Source organism: Passer domesticus, chromosome 4 (genome assembly GCF_036417665.1).
Source record: "Passer domesticus isolate bPasDom1 chromosome 4, bPasDom1.hap1, whole genome shotgun sequence".
Classification (NCBI taxonomy): domain Eukaryota; kingdom Metazoa; phylum Chordata; class Aves; order Passeriformes; family Passeridae; genus Passer; species Passer domesticus.
Genome location: NC_087477.1, coordinates 45,080,289 through 45,097,145, shown reverse-complemented (window position 1 = coordinate 45,097,145; position 16,857 = coordinate 45,080,289). Strand labels below are relative to the sequence as shown.

At 37.4% G+C, this 16,857-nt stretch overlaps 1 protein-coding gene across 33 annotated transcripts in view; it reads left to right on the top strand.

Moving 5' to 3' along the window:
• Positions 1–16,857, top strand: part of MARCHF1 (membrane associated ring-CH-type finger 1) — a 232,011-nt gene that overhangs the window by 189,338 nt on the left and 25,816 nt on the right. For 31 of the 33 annotated variants that reach the window (XM_064417572.1, XM_064417561.1, XM_064417548.1 and 28 more), the window contains 2 exons: positions 7,623–7,702; positions 7,986–8,717. In XM_064417572.1, coding sequence (XP_064273642.1) covers positions 8,041–8,717 — 677 coding nt within the window. In that variant the 5' untranslated portion in view covers positions 7,623–7,702; positions 7,986–8,040. The remainder of the gene's footprint in view (positions 1–7,622; positions 7,703–7,985; positions 8,718–16,857) is intronic. The other 2 variants (XM_064417576.1, XM_064417577.1) reach the window with 1 other exon arrangement.

Sequence of the window (16,857 nt, the reverse complement as noted above, 5' to 3'; positions counted from 1 at the left end):
GAGGGAAAACTTAGGGCTTTAAAAAAAGAGAACAAATCAAGAGGAAGAAAAAGTCCTCGCTTTTGTAAAGCATAAAATGTCAGCCTTCATAAGTGCTTTTACAGTAGATAATATGGTGTATACAAAACTGGCATTAAAATATGAGTATAAATGTTACATTAGTCATCAAATCATTCTTCTTGCTCATAAACAGAGTCATTATTATGAAAGCTGAAGACTAACCTAGCACTTAGCTCTCATTTACTGAAAACAACAGTGCAAAGTAAACAAGTTAGTGAAAAGATTTTCTTCATCAGAACAGAATTTGTTTTGAACACAAAAAACCAGGCAGAAACTAGATGTAGATCCATTGTATAGTAACTGTTTCTGCACATTCTTAAGCTCCTAGATAAGAATCTTTGATTTCTATGTATAGAGAATGCTTTGTGGTTTTGTCCATACAATTTATTCTTTGCTTACAATAAGCTTAACAAAAGGCATGACAGCAGAATTTACCTAAGTCTGCCTGAAAATTGAACTGAATGAAATTGCATGAATATATGATGGTGTTAAATACATGGGGACAACCGTTAGAAAATAATTCAAATTCAGTTTACTCTTGAATTCACCTTTTTTTTTACCTGGTATAAACTGTTGTTCTAATGAGAGGGAATACATAAAAATGTGTGATTGTATGTCTGCAAGAATGTGTACAATTTTACCGATTCTGATTTATTCAGTCACAGTTCTTACCAACTATTCTGAGTTTACCTACATGTGTCACATTGACACATCCAAATAAAACTGCTTATGTGTGTGGAATGTGTTGTGCCACAATTTTAATGTTTTTATACAAGCTCACTCACTGTGTAATGCCCATATAGAATTTTAATTTCTGTTGGCACAGAATTCAGTTCTATCTTGTGATAGCCAATATCATACAGAAGCACCTTTGATTTGTTTTCAGTAAATGGAACATGCAAGTTATTACATATGCCTATTACATACAATTATTATAATTATTTCTATAATTATAAATATTACTTATGATCTGTAACATACCTTTTACAGATATACTCTGGAAATCTTTGCATGGCATTTGTTTTTTCACCATGGCACTCAGAAGCACATTTTGCATATTTGTCCTAAAACCAAATTCAATTAAGCAAACTTTGTTTCTACAGTGGAAAAAATTAGGGGGGTCGTGTAGTTTTATGTTTATTGCACTTCATAAAAATACAATATTTCTTGTTTTTCACAATGATGCATTCTCAGGGTTTCGTTTATTTCGGTTGGGTCATTTCAATATTTTTACTACAACTCTTTTGCTTGGGCACATTTAGGCTTCTCTCCTCCCTTAGGGCTGGAAGAAATAGACTTCAAACACACACCAGGATGGAGTTATTCAAACATAGGAATGGTATCCTCACAGATGGGATTTTATCCAGTCCAGCAGACGCAAGGAAGAGCATGGTGGGTGTGTGCACTCACATGCACTTGTGAGAGCATGGCAGGACTGTTATCTGAGTGAAAGCTGTTTAGGATATAGGAATGCTATGGGGGTTTCAGTCTTGCAGATAGAGGGATGTGTGAAACAGATGCTCTCTTTGGAACAGAAATTCTAAATGGTTCTCTGAGTACTGCCTACCTTTAGAAATAGAGTGCCGCAAAATCCAGTAACAAAGAAAATGCAGGTTTTGTGCTTCACCTTTCCTATAGGCTAAATTTCCATTTAAGCTCCCTCCAGACAGTCAAAAGCTGCTGATCTTATGGCTCTGCGGCTTTTGTATAAAACCTGGCTCGTTCTTTGTTCCAAATATCTATATATTTTTAAAAGAAGTATGAAACGTTTTTATTAAGAAGGTGATAGTGACCAGAAAGATGCATCCTTGAAAAGAATCATGAATGAAAAATACTGTGTTGCTATGATACAAAGACTTTTGAATACCATAATTCATCTGATAATTCAGAGCTTAGCTAGCAGTGCTTTTATGCCTATAGAAAAAGTGGGTTTTTTAGTCAAACCCGTAACTTAAAAATAAAGATTAACATAGATTAGTAAGGCAGAAGAAAACAACTTAAGCTGATTGAATTTACAAGTTAAAGCTGTAATTACTTGTTTGCTTCATTTTTTAAATGATAGTATGGGTTTGCCACTTGCAATTTTGATTTTAGATTTCAAACCACTTTATAACATGATTATACTGACTTTGAGAGGTGCTGAATGGTGTTGTTTCACAGAATCCTAAGGATTTTTCTGCTCCTTCCTTCAGTGTTACTTTTTCCTTAATTCAGGTGAAAGGAGGGGAAGAAAAGGTTTGGAGAAGAATTGTGCAAGGAATAATTTACAGAAAAAGAAAATCTGTGAAAGATAATTTAACAGAAATTCAGTTGCCAGTTAATGTAACAGTTGCTGTAAAGACATCAATCAGATTAAAACAACTTTGAAATCTGAGCGCAAAGCAGGAACTCTATCATAAAGAAACAAATAAAGGAAAGAAAAACATAACAGCCAAACAAACCAAAATGAGAAACCCCCTCTGCCAAACTCATGCACACAAATTTCAGTTGCCATCAAGTCTGAGCTTGTAAAATAACACCCACCTTGGGTCACCTTCACCATGTTTTGGAAATTGGTATACATAAAAGTTCCTGAAGGTGGATGTTTTCTGCAGAATGTTGCATTGTTTACAAAGCAGAAATTTTCAGACTAAAATACACAGACTGGGTCTTCTGCTGAGCTTATAGCCAAACTGCTCTAATCTTCTAAGAGATCCATTCCTTTGTGTACTGTTTTTCAAAGAGGATAGAGTTTCAGCTTTTTAACTCTAATGGCTGGTGGGATCTGGAGTGTTCTGTGATGCAGCACTGCTACTAGAGCAAACTCAGCAGGAGAATAAAAGCATTAGACATGTTCCCTGTCTGCCCTATCACCCGTCAATTGTCTGCAGCTTTCTTCTTCAGCAGTTCTCAGTTGACCACCTTTTGGAAATGCTTCTATTCAGAACAGAGACAGGAGAGGTTTCATTAGCCCTAATGATAGCTGTGAGGCCATTTTATGTAAGCTGCCCATTACATCATCTAGTTTGTCAATTTAAAGCTTCGCTCCCTCACTATGTGATTCTTTGCACTTCTGGAATCTGCTTTTACTCAGCTTTTCTGTTGTGCTGAAGCAGATCCCTTCTGTGTTCTTAGGACAAGAACAACTTGACTCATGTTCTTGCACTAGTATCAACATGAAGGTTAAGCAACAGATGGCCTCTAAGGACCTTTTTTCCCCATTATTTTTTTTTTTCTTATCTGGAAACTTCTATCAGATCCTGAACACCTAAGAAAAGGTAGTCTTAATTTGAAATTCTTACTGTTTTCACCAGTTGTACTTATTTCTGTCCCCTTTTCTGACTTTGCTGGTTTTCTAGCAGAGACATGTGTGTGAGACTGAAGTCCCCTTTTGCTGGGTGATTATCATCTCGCTTATCCTGAAAATTTTGCATTTACCAGTATTCTGCTTGAAAAGCACGCTACCAACATACCAAAAATAATTATGGATGAGTGCCCTGTCATGTCTGTTAATTGAATTACTTGTCCTTGACAAGAGAGTTCATCTAAACTAGCCGAGACAGCAGAAGGTGGTGGCTGGGGAATCTCTCTCTCCTAACAATCTTTTTGAAATGCCAAACCTGATCAGCTGGAATTGGCATTCTCCCTTAGACCTCTTCCTTGTGCTGGTGGCATAGAGAAATGAGCTGCCTTGCTTATAAATTAATTGTGAGACAGCTTTATTTTGAAGTACCACATTTAATTTTGCTACTGATGTAATTTGTTATGATAAAATTAGTATGGTGCTTGTTTAGTTTTCCCATTCCAGTGAGCTGTGCAATATACTTGTCTGAAGAAGACATTCACTCAAGGAATACTATTAAAAAAAAAAATGTTGTTATTCAGCCTCCCCGGTGGAATTGGAGTCCTCAGCATCAGTCTGACCCCTCTATTCACTAAATACAGTATCTCAAAATATTCAGTATGCTGTATAGTAAAATAGCAATGGGATAGTGATTACAGCAATAAGATCTGTCTGCTTGAGACTGTTTCCAACATCTGTTACATATACATTCCCAAAAGAGCTGGGCTGATAAGACGTGAGCAGAATATATTCAAATTGTCATGTTCTGGTTTGTCAGATATGCCTTGAAAATACACAGTTCTCTCTGTAAACACACTACCCAAGTAAATGCCCCTTTAGATATCTTTGCTCTCAGACTGGATTTAATTTTTTAAAGTTCGTTTGGGATGTATGGCTTGTAAAAGAGATGGCAGAGAGGGAATATTGCCAAAAGAATTGGGATAAACCTAGAGGAAGTGCTGGTAGCAGAAAGCAGATACAGTTAATGCTGTCAGAACAGAGTAGGATGAAAAAGTAAAGGGGTTTGGGGTTAAAGGTCTGGACTAGGCCTCCAGATGAGTTGAAATTTACAGGTTCTTAAAAACAGCTCATCTAGCTGTGAATTGTTATATTCATATGACATGTTATAGCAAGGACAGACTTGACATTAGCAGGTCCTTCCACTCCTATTTGATTTACAAAGAGTGGACCTATTTACAAAATAAGGGCCTTCATTTCCTGTGAGGGACACAAATCAACATCAGAAAATTAATATCAGAAACACTAGCCTTTTTGGTTTTAGAAATCACTCCATCAGTTCATTTTTTTTTCCATGACATCAAACACTTCTAAGATTCAGCTGGACGGGGTGATGGGACATGTTGTCCACACTGCTTTTGCCAAGAAAGGTTGGACTAGGTGATCTTTGAGGTTCCATGCAAGCTGGTATTCTATGAATCTATGATTTTACCATGAAAAGCTAATTTAATGTAGATAAATGCATATAAATTTAGGTAATGTAGATAAAAATTTGTGTTACAAAGTTGTAGAAATGGAATTAATTATATTTGATCACAGGTAAGAATCTGAATTATCTTGTATATAACTTGTCATGCTTTGTTTTTGAAGACTTAAATGGTGCATTGGCTTTTTGCCTGCCAGTTGTCATGTTTGCTCAGATAGGGCTTAGACAAATAAGCAAAAAGCATTAATTTTGTAAAAGCTATTTATGTAAATCAGTTTTGAAGGAAATAAACTTTCTTATGAATTATGTACAACTAAACATAGTATCACGCCTGTACAGGGGAACTAGAAAGTAAATTTGACTGAGCAGGGCTGAAACAGTCCAGACCTCTTGACAGTTCAAAGTGAAATGTAAGGTTTAAGTAGTCAAACTGATAATGTAATTTTTATCTTAAAAGAATTAGTTTTCTGCTGGTCTGCAGTTCCAAATCATAAGTGTAAAAGCTTTTCAAGGAGCTTATTTAGTTTTTGGCTTTATTTTAGCTCTCTTAAGAGTTGTCTAGCTGGCTTCCTGCTTTAATAGCTGCTGAAAGTTTCTTGAACTTGTGCAGACTTGCTGTATGGTTGCTGGGCCAGCTTAGCCAATCTCCTTATCCCTTCAAAGGGTATTGCTTGTGGCAAGGTGATGTAAAAATTCATTTTACTGTATGGTGTTGACCTGACCACCATTAAAGACCAGGCCAAACCCCTGTAGTGCAGAGATCCCAAAAGAAGCAATGGTAACAGTCCTGGAGCTGTGAGGGGAAGAAAGAAATGAGCTCATCATGAGGCATGAATTTAGGATTCCACAGGTGATGCTTAGGCTGGGTTTATTCAGCAGTTTTTCCACTGGGGCTTAGTCTGGAGGGATGTTACTTCACACAGCAGCATCACGTAACCCAACAACATTAGTTATTGGTGCTGATGTCTGCATCTTTCCTCATTAGGTAGCTTAAGACATGCCTAATTACTTAATGCTAATCTCTGAGGCTGAGATGGAAGGAGATTATATATACCAAACCATGCATCTAACATATGTTTCCAATATGTATGTAGGAAAAACTCATACTCTGTCCCAATGCATATAACTGAAATACTGCTTTTATAGAAAAGGAGATACGGAGTACAATTTCTCTCACAGATACTTGTCCTTTTCTTCCAGCATGACACTGCATGTATACACATTAATGTTTCTCCTTTGATGGTGACATGGCAAAAACTTAGAACACAAGGATTGTGTCAACGAATTTATCAATTGCTTTATCAATTTAATTTATCATTTTGGCTTAGGTGTTGTATTTCTGATTTTCATTCATGGAACCAGAAGTAAAGAATTAGTAATATCGTTGGTGGGTTTGGTGTATTTTTGTGATATTGATCAACAGGTAAAAATGGTTACTTGAATTCCAGGAGCTAGAAGAATGTTTTCATGCAAAAACACTATTCTTAAGTCTCAGCTGGTATCCATATAAAAGCAAAAATCCACATAGTGGTGACTGATGGTTCCAAAAGATGCTTGCATAAAATAGAATGGATGTTGAGAACCTTGGCTGAAAATGAAGTGTTGGCAGGTACTACTTGCCGTTTGTAATTATTTTTGCTTTTACTACTAATTTTCCAACACCTTTTTAACACCACAAAAATGTCTGTGAAAGTTGAGCTAGAAATAATTTCAATTATCTGACTGAATTTGGTTTGCTAGTACAAAAGATTTGGATAACAGGCTTTACATATTTGTATGATTTGTACTTTGTACTCTTTCTTAACAGTCATCCTTCCCTTGCATCTGGTGCTCGATCTTGTGGAATTCTGAGACTTGTAGTATTTTGTCTGCATTTGGAAGTGGTGATCACAATGGGATGGATGGGGTTGCATACTAAAAGCTAATAATACCCCTGATCAGCTACAGGAAGGTCATAGCCTTAAGAATGATTTGTATTGAACCCACTTCCCACAATACTGTGTCTTGTGAGGGATCCTGAAGAATCACAATGCCTTGCATTTACATTTGGATTCCATACAGTTCTGCTGCCAGTAGATAGCAAGGCAGATTGAAATGGTTTGTTGTTAACGCCATCAAAATATGTTTTCAGTGAAAGTATTGGGTAACTGAATCTGCAATTTGTAGCAACAACCTTGTGAGCAAAATGTCACATACTAAACATGTTTTATATCTCTTCTGCTGTTTGAGAATGTGATCAGCTCTGTAGAGATGCAGCGTGCACTTTGAATTTTTCTGGCTCATCTCAGTTTAACATTTTCAGCTCTTCTAGAAGATCTGATTGCCTTGAAAACCTTTTAAAACACACTCTAATCTTCCTGCTGTTTCATCAGTCCACTCAACCTGAGTTAGCTTTGTGTTCTTCATCACTCAATGTATCGCAAATGCACTTCACGTGATTTGGAAAGGTATCATCATGGTTGGTTGACTGCATGAAAGAAAACCAGTACTTTTTCCCTTCAGACATTTACAGTAGAGCCAAATGAAAATTCAAATGCTGAAAGCTGCTTCCTCAAACAGTGACAAAAAGCATTCGTGAGCGAATGAGAGCTCTAACACTTCAGTTGTACTTAGTTCCACAAATAGGTTTCACTTTTGTTCGAGCTTCCTGTATTTTGCCAGCTTCTGTGTGTTCAACAGTGCGCTATGAACAGCAGAAGCAGTTATTTTGATTTTGTGATCATGTGGCAAAGCAGTAAAATATCTGCAATGTATTTCATGGACAAAGATTCCAAACTGTCTAACTTATTTCAACAGGCAAGCAGTCCTACAACAGGAACAGCTCCCAGGAGTCAATCTCGGTTGTCTGTCTGCCCCTCCACTCAGGACATTTGTAGGTATGTGCTGAGAAAAATATACTCTCATCTGGCTGATACTTGTTAGTTGCTTTTATTAAATATTATGTAGCTCTTGCTTCTGCTTAACTTTATTCATAATTGACATAGACTTTAGTTTGCTTTTGATCTCTGTTTTGGTTTTGTTTTTGTGTTTTAGTCTCATGTTTATTAAAATTCATGTTCTCATTCTCATACTTTTTACTTTTTTTTTTTTGTGTGTGATTTCTCTTTCTACCCACCCTTACCATTTCCATCCCTTTCCTTTGCTTACTGCTTTGTCTAGATCTACTGCCTTGCATGATTTGTCAGAAGATGAGCTTGAACATGCAACCCCTGTCATGGTGCTGGCCCCTACTAATAGGGAGCCTGGTGGTAAGAAATTCATAAAACGAAGGTTTAGGCGGAAAAGAGAGACTGGAGACAATGGTGAGCACACAGAAAAGCAAGGAAAGGGGAGAAACTGTAAATTGCATCCTGAGCCTCCGAGATCCAGCTGGAATGCATCTGATTCATCATCATCTTCAGATGAGAGTCAGTGGGCTCAGGCTAGGAGGAGAGCAAGAGAAAAGGCCAGGATGGCCAGGAGAGGGAGAAGAAACAATAGATCATGCAGTAACCAGGATGGGTCCTCAAACAATAATGCTGTTGAACTTGTCACCTTGGGAACAATGGGAAAAGAGAAACAAGAGGTGTCTGACCCTGAGAATCCTACTTTAAATCGCCGCCGAAGGATTCCAAGGCTTAAGGAATCGCAGTCTTCAGCATCATCTCAGGAAGCAAGGATTTCCTCAAGAAAATGTGGGAAAAGCAAAGGGAAAAGCTACCACAGAGACCGGCAGCCTGCACCTTTCCTTAGACACACGAAGGACTCCTTTGCAGAGGCAGGCTCTGGCAGCGATGTTCTGGCAGCCCCAGATCATGGAGCACCTGCTGGGGCAGGGCCCACTGTGCCTCATGCTGTTCAGAAGCCTCCAGTGTTGTATGATGACTGGTCTGATGATTTAGAAGTATGCAGGTTAGTCCCTAATTAGGATTTAGCATTCTTAAGAGGAGTTTCTCCTTGCCACAGTCTGAGTGCCTTTCCCTTGACTGCTTTCTATCACTATTTCTCAGTAATAAACTAGGCAGGAAATAACAAAGATCCTTTGCTACAGAGAAGTTAGCATATCTCAATCTGAAGAGATACTTCCCTTATTTAAAAAGAGTAATCTTAAAAAGGAATCAAATGTTTGTCTTTGCTCCATGGAGATGGATCCACTCTGTTCTCTGGCAGAGTACTGTTTTTTTAAAATCTCCAGCCAGAGGCAGAGAATGAAGCAGGATGCCAGATAGCTCAATACAATGGGATATGGAGCTTTTCCTCCTTAAGTGATCAGTTCAAATCCAGCTTTGGTCCCCTGTGTAATCTTTCAATGACTTATATGAAATAAATTAGTGATCTTAGAGTTGCCATTGCCTCAGGAAGCCAGTGGATGGTGCCTGGAGAACATAGTCTCTAGTGGGGCATAATTTGTCTGTGATTTTGCACTGCCAAACACTTTCATACTGTGAATGTGTATGGGCTGTTAGTTCAATCACCCCTCTCAAGGACTGGAATGATACAAAAGGGTGATTGGGCAGAATAAGCAGTAAAATAAGTTTTGGGAAAGATAAAACAACATCAGGAGTTGTCTTTAGTTCAGAAGTTCAGGCCTCTGACAATCTGATGCCCTGGTGTGAAGCATGCAACCAGAAGGTGAGCATTTTACCCTGGAAATGAGATTAAGCTAGCCACTTTTGGGCTAGCATTCAAATTTGGAGTACACAGCTGGGAACACTTGAGTTACTTAGTTCAGTGGTAAATGAAAATGCACCATCCCGTAAGTCTAACAGAACTGAAACAAGTATTTCCTTTTTTCTCCCTCACCAAACTTGTGAGCCAGCATTGGCTCTCATCTACAAAGTGACAATCAGGCTTAGTTTCTTCATATGGTAACCCAAAACTTCTCACTTTTCTTTGCTGGGAAGAATTTGCGTGGAAATGTAAACAGAGGATGAGGAAGTTCATGATGCCACATCATGCAGTCTTACAGTATGCTTTAACCTAGTGAAACACTGCAAAGATCTTATTTTTCAAAAGAAAAAGGTAATATGTGAAGGTATTTTGTGGGTTTTTTTTCAGCAGAAGGTATAAGCTATTACTAACACAGCTAGGGCTACGCACTCCTTTTTATACTTAGCAAGCAAAAATGCATATTTCCACTGTCTGTCCATTGTCTGTCTTAATAATTTAAGCTTCTTCAAAGTCCAACTGTGTGCATGAGTTTGTGTATTAGGACCAGGCTTGGGTTCTCTCTGCCTTATGAAAATGCAAAGAAACAGCAGCAGTGGTAAACCATGTTATTGAAATTTATCCACAGGGCATGATGCAGAGGTGCACAGAGATAACTACAACAGCTTCAGTGTTGTCTTCTATTTCTGAACTACCCAGATTGAAGATCCAGTGTAGTACATGCAGTACATACATAACAGGTCATTTGATAATTGTTAAGAACATGAGCTACACAAAACCTGAAAAAAACCACTTCAGATGAGCTTCATTATACTGCAGTAAAAATTACACAAATAAATAAAGGTGTCTGGGGGTATATAAATATACACACATATACTATATATATAAATATAAAAACATAAAGCTCTGTAAATGCATTACGTAGATTAGTCCTAGCTGTTGCCCAAGTCACCAAACTTAGAATTTGCTTTCAGATGAAAAGTGAATCCCAGTCTTTTATTTATCTTCTCAACCCACTGAATTATATATTATATTATTATATTTTATTATAATAATATTATATTATTATAATTTTTCAGGCACTTTTTGCAAGACTTGGAGCTTGGTTCATGGATGGACCTTTTGGATGCGCATGCAGACTTTTCAGCCAGGCTCTTTCTTATTTAGTTGAGGGAAGTTGAAAAATTTTGATAGGTTGTGCCCTTAGAAGGCTTAGTATCAGTGGAGATGTTCTTTGGACAACCAGCATTAAACTCAGTATGGTTGATGATGAGACCTGTTTTGCAAAATTTCTCAAGTCACTCAGAAACGCGTTTTTCTATGTCAGGGATAATACTTTTTTTTTTTTTTGTCATTATCAGATGTATCATAATGGCTGTAATACATCTAGAAAAAAAACAGCGAAATCAAAACTCTGTTAAATTTTTATAGCTGATAAGTTGTCTTACTTAATCAGTTTGTATACAGCTGGAGAAAAAGGAAGACATATTTTTACTACCAATTCAGAACAGATTGTAGTTTCTATTTCTCAGGTATGCCCATGCAATTAATTGATTCTTGATCTGTCATATGGTTTTCTTTTTAAAATTCACAACGTCCAATCTGAAACAAAACCCAAATAAATAATTGTATGTCAGTGTAGCTGTGTACATATGCTCCCCATTGTTCTGCATGAGAAATGGTAAAAAGAGGGCGGTTTTGTCATGTTTATGCTAAGACTGGGTGCATAGCTGGCTGTGATGTGGAAATTTTTTTTTTTCCTGGGGGGGTTTCTTCAAGCTTTTCATCCTAGCTGTTTGTGTCTTTTGCTTGATGTGATGGCTCTGGCTGAGAGGAATGGCCCTCACCTAAATGGTGTTGTGTGGAAATAGCAGAGGAACAGAGATCATAAATGTCTCATGGCAACAGTTATTTTGTCTTTAAGTTTCTGGGTAGGCAACTTTTTTCCTTCATTTCCTCTTGGATTGCTGACAGTTTCTTCACTCTGCATTTATCAGCATGAGCGGGAATGTGACAGTGCACACTCAATTCCAGTATAATCACATTACTCAGATAAAGTACACTACCATTGTGCAATATGTTCTTCAGCTAGTCTAAGGGGAACCTCTTGGTCACTTCAGTGAATTATTTGCCCTTCTAGTGTCACTGATTCTTTCCAAAATGCTGAAAAAATGTCATGGCATCAATCCTGACCTTTACAGTCTCTTCCTTAGACAACTACTTTCTCCTGGAGTCCATTAGGAGGCAAGGTTTCTTCTTCTGAGCTAGAACATAAGTTCTGGCTGTGCCAAGTTGTTTTGGCACCTAATTTAGTTTATTCTTTTTAAAAGATTCACAGGTTAGGCTTTCTAAATCATACAATTGGATACCCCTTTTTCTAAGTTGCCCTGTGCCTGAGATTTTCTTCATACATACTTTATCCTGGAATTTGCCATGGCTTGAGGCTCAGCCACAGAAACAGCTTTCTTTGGTCTGCATGTGGATAATCTCCCCAAAGGGAACAGCTGTGTATCAGATATGACAAAGTGAATGGATTGTGAGAAGTTAGTCCCATGGATTTTCACATGGAAATCACTAAGAAAAGCAAATTGAGTCATCGATAGTACCACTAGTGGATCATAAGTGCTTTGTGTATTGATTCTGAATGTATCTTGTGGCATTTTTATTATTGATGATATAGTTGAAAGTTATTTTCTGTTTAACTAGTTAGGGTTTTGGTATACAATATTTTTGTAGTGCTGATTCAGTCATTTCAGCAAAAACACATGCACTTAAATAAAGTGGAGTTTCTCACTTTGAAAAAAAAGATGCTTACTGGAAGTCAAATCCTGATTTTATTGAATGAAATCTGAATGACTCTTTCTGCAGTCAGGTATAATGGCAGGCTCTCATTTGAGGAGTAGGGCATAAAAGTAGGGCATGTGAGAAAACAAGCAGGGAAGGGGGAGAAGTAAAGGAGATGGTGAGGTTGACTCATGAGAACTGCAGAATATATTTCACGCATAATATTTAAAAATCAGTTTTCAAAATCTAGTGTGTTAATTAAAAGGCCATTGAAAACTTAATATGGGCATTTTCCTGTGTTAGCACAATTATAGATGGGAAGAAATACTGTATACTGCACCTGACAAGAGGCAATATGATTATGTAGTTTCTCTCTGTGAAATCAAGTGCTTCAGCAGGGTTTTCTTTTCTTGATATTATTTAGTAGGACCTGCTAGGACCTGCAAAAACCAGTATTTTTCGTGAAATTACTTACATTCTGAAATATTCAGGTAGAAGCATAATCATGAGATCAGCAGACAGAAAGGTGGTTGGTAGGAAATAAGTCCTTGAGAAAGAAAAAATAGAAAGTTGAACAGAAGATAAATATATAGGTTCAAACTCTACTACTGAATTTTAACACTCATTCTAAACACTTACGCTGCAACCGTGGTGTTGGATGGAAGAAGCTGTAATGCAGAATATGTACACTTGAAGTACCATCCAGAGCCTTCTAAAATCACCATAAAATGGAAGATGCTCTACTTCCAGACTGTGGTTTTTCTCTGGAGGGTTTTTATCCTATTTCTCCCTGGGATGTTAGTGTGTACCTTGTGATCTCAGGATGTTAGGAGCTAAGTCTGAATCTGTCCTGCATGTTGATTACTCACCCCTTTCTCAAAAAGAACTGTGACTGCTGCTTACTTTCCTGTTCAGAGCTTTATTTTTTCCAAAGTGACTTTTTGATAGGAATCTCCTGCATTTTGAGGAATCTCCTCCTCTGCTTGATGGTCTGGTGGTTCATCAGTCTTTGAAGCAGTATGAAATTCTGGTTAATTCTATTATCTGCCTGATGGCTCAAATCTCCATCTGTCACCTCTTCAGCCATCTGGTTATGCAGTCTCTTTTGGAAGCTCTCCATGATTCACAAGGATGCAAGGAGAGCCAAAGTAAGGCAAGTATGTCTTTGTTGTGTTTAGGCTCACTTGTCTGGGGGAGAACTGAGTCCTAATTTCTGCTTGTTTCTTTCAGAACTTATTATTTTTAATGGAAATAAGTGAAATGGTACAGCCTCCTGTTAGAAAGTTACCCTTGATTTTAAGGGTCCCATTGTTGAATACTTAAAGCTTGCATATTTTGTGTATGGAGTTCAGTTCCTTAAAGCTTTGACTTCTACTAGGTGGGTGAGAGGAAATCTATTCCTGTTTTGAGATTCAGTCCCTAGTTCTTTGAACTTGTTCAGTGCAGTAAATCTTGTCAGACATGTATCTTGCACTAACAGTGCATCTGAGGCAGCAATTACTTGTAACTCTTTAGATATCCTATTTATCACCTATAAAGAAAGATTAATAGAAAGACAAGAAATGTCGACAAAATAAAATATTTATGTGCTTTCGCTAATGCTGTTTGCTCTTGGGGCTCTTACAAATTCCCATCACTTTTGCAGAAATGAAGAGAAAGCTTTATGAACTAGGCCCTTATGAAATTCCACTAGTTGGTGCAACATTTTTAAAATGGTTTTTTCTCTAGTCAGGTAAAGACAGCTGACTGTATAGCATAATGGAAGGGCAGGACTGACAGGGAAAAGATATACAAATGGATTACATTTGGTGTGGAGAATTAATGTGCCTCATTCGCACCATGTTTAAATGTTTAAACATTTAAATGGAGAGGAAGACCAATTTGTCATTTAGATTACTTTGTCATTTAAAAGTAGAAAGAATGGAAATGAGATTTAAAAAAAGAAAGCCTGTAAAATGAAAGGAAAAGAAACATGACACTCTGTAGCCTATTGCAAGGTGAATATATTCAGTGGATTTAACCTTTTTTCTTTCCAAGTGATGAACCATGCATAAGCAGAGTTCCATATTTTTGTGGATTCTTTTTATGAATGACAATTACGCGCTATGAGCTGTTCATAAAGCTGTTTAATTTTAGGTTCTAACTATCTTAAAGTACTGTAAGGAATTTATAAATTGGCAAAAGAGAAAATGACCGGTTTTGGACAGAATAGTTGTCTTAAGAAAAAGATCTAACAGTAGCGACAGCAATTTTTTGCATCCTTTTACAATTCTGAGAAATTAGATCCTTTTGGTCCAATTAAGATAACCTAGGAGCTCACGGCATTTCATGCTGGCAGCTAATAATCCCCACAGCCAAAAATCAAATCCAGGGATTCACTTGCTGCAGCATTTTTCAAGCTCTGCTGTTTTTCCTGACTAAGCTCCCTTTAGCAGCAGTGAGATACAGTATGAGATGTACCCATCAAATAGAGTAAAAGTTTTTCTTTGCATAACCATTATGAGTTCATATGTTCTTTCCAGTGAAGGGCAAGACTTTCAATAATTTCTCACTAAAAAAAATTCTGGAATAGGTATTATCTTTCTTGAGTGTATTTATATGGAGAAAATATTTCCCTCTTTTATTAAGGAAATATGTTCAAAGTTCCAAAGTATTTCTCTTGTACTGATGTTCTTCCATCTTCAGGAAAATGACAGTGTGGTTATTAGGCATCTGTGTAAATTTAGTTCATTTTGCCTATAAATTGCATCACAGTTGGTGTAAATGTGCCACAGTCACAAGGCTGTAGCTCCTCCTAATTTAGTGAGTGAAGGGGCCTCCATTAGTTCAGATAAGGATCCTGCTTTTGAAGCGCATGTGATCAACCTTACTTTTGCTATGGTTTAGACCACACTGAGAATTTGTCTCAGAGTGTATTCCTGGACCAGTCGGGCCAGTCTAAAATCAGTTTCAAATCAAAGAAACACCCACCAAGGTTCATCTGGTGTCTATACCCCAGGTTTTAGCACGAGCTGGTTTTTTTTCAAGAGATTTGTTACAATTTCATTGTAATGCTTGTTAGCATGGACATAGCTGTACAGCACCCAGAAAATTAAGTAACAATACAGGTTTTACATAATTACATAATTTATAGTCCTTAAACATTATTGCATGTCATTATCAGTATTCCCATTTCCATGCTCCCATATACATTTCTGTTTTTTAAAGCCTCAGAGGCATTCCCCTAGATTTTACATTTGTTAATGTGGGTAAAATTTGACCTGGTGTATTTTCAAGGAAGTCTATAAAAGCTTCTGTAGCTAAACCCTTGGTCTATGTGTAATGGCCAAAAAACCTTAACAGTTTTACCAGGTAGTGAGATAGAGGGGGCATTGCAAATATGGGATCTGCAGAGAGTTCTGCTGATGCAGAATTACTGCAAACACTTTCCCTCCAGCACTGCTCCTGGTGACAAGGTTCTTAATGTGCCTTACAGCAGAAGCCTGGACATGCTGAACGATTCTTACTCTTTATCACTGTCTTTTGGCAGTAGTCTTCCATGGGAATCAGCTGGATAGATGCTGTCCCAGAGGAGCACTTGCTGGCAGGGTAGGAGTGGAGCACTAAATCCCACAGGACTCCTGCAGAATAAGTGCGTTTTCCACTTCACTACAGAGGCACAGGGATCAGTCTGTTTTCTTAATTTCCAAAGAGTCAGGTGGATTAGTGGATGACAGGTTAAGGAAAACTGCTGGGTTGCCACTGAGGATGGAGATTAGCAGCTATTCTCTTTAATGAGAGTAAAACTGTTAACTGCATGTGAAGAAAAAGCTACAAATCTGTTGGAATCTGCCTGTATCTCCTGCAATAAGCAGTTTAGATGCCAGCCATCTAGATTGCAGTTTCAATTGCCCTGATTTTACCAGAATAAATAACTGTTAGAAACACCTGAAAGCTTTCCAAGTGATTTCCTTGTTCCATACTGATTTTAGACCTTTTAAACTGAGATTATGTTTGTCAGTAGGGAAAATGGAAATGTTGGTCTCTGTGGAAGATAAATAGTTTTAATCTGATAACAAATGTGTTTGGTACATTTGTTTGCTGAAGGTTGTAGAAACAATTTTGTGCTAGAAAAATATGTGCTGGGTAATTAAAATAATGACATATAAACAAAAAATTTAAGCATAAGATGACAGCACTGTCAGTGTATTATTTCATAAGGATTCACAGTGAGTTTTATTGAAAGAAATATAGATATTCTGTGATCTCAGTGCGTAGGGATATGTTTGTAGGTGTATACAAATACACACAAAATTTTGTATATCTGAATCAGAAGATCATCTAATGGCTCATATATTGTGTATTGTCTGGTATACACATGATTCATAGAGCAAAAGCTCCTTTGGACTCATGTTCTCATCTTCTCCTCTGGAAAAGAAAGGTCCTGTTCATAGATAGGAATCCTTAAAGCAGTCAGGAAAAAAAAGTCAAAGGTATTTCTCTATAATAAAAACCATTTATCTACTAAAAGACTAAAAAGTTGAGAAAAGTTGAGTATGTAAATTCTGTAGGTGTGTCTGAGCAGCTAAAACTGCAGCTATTAACAATGATCAGTGCTGTA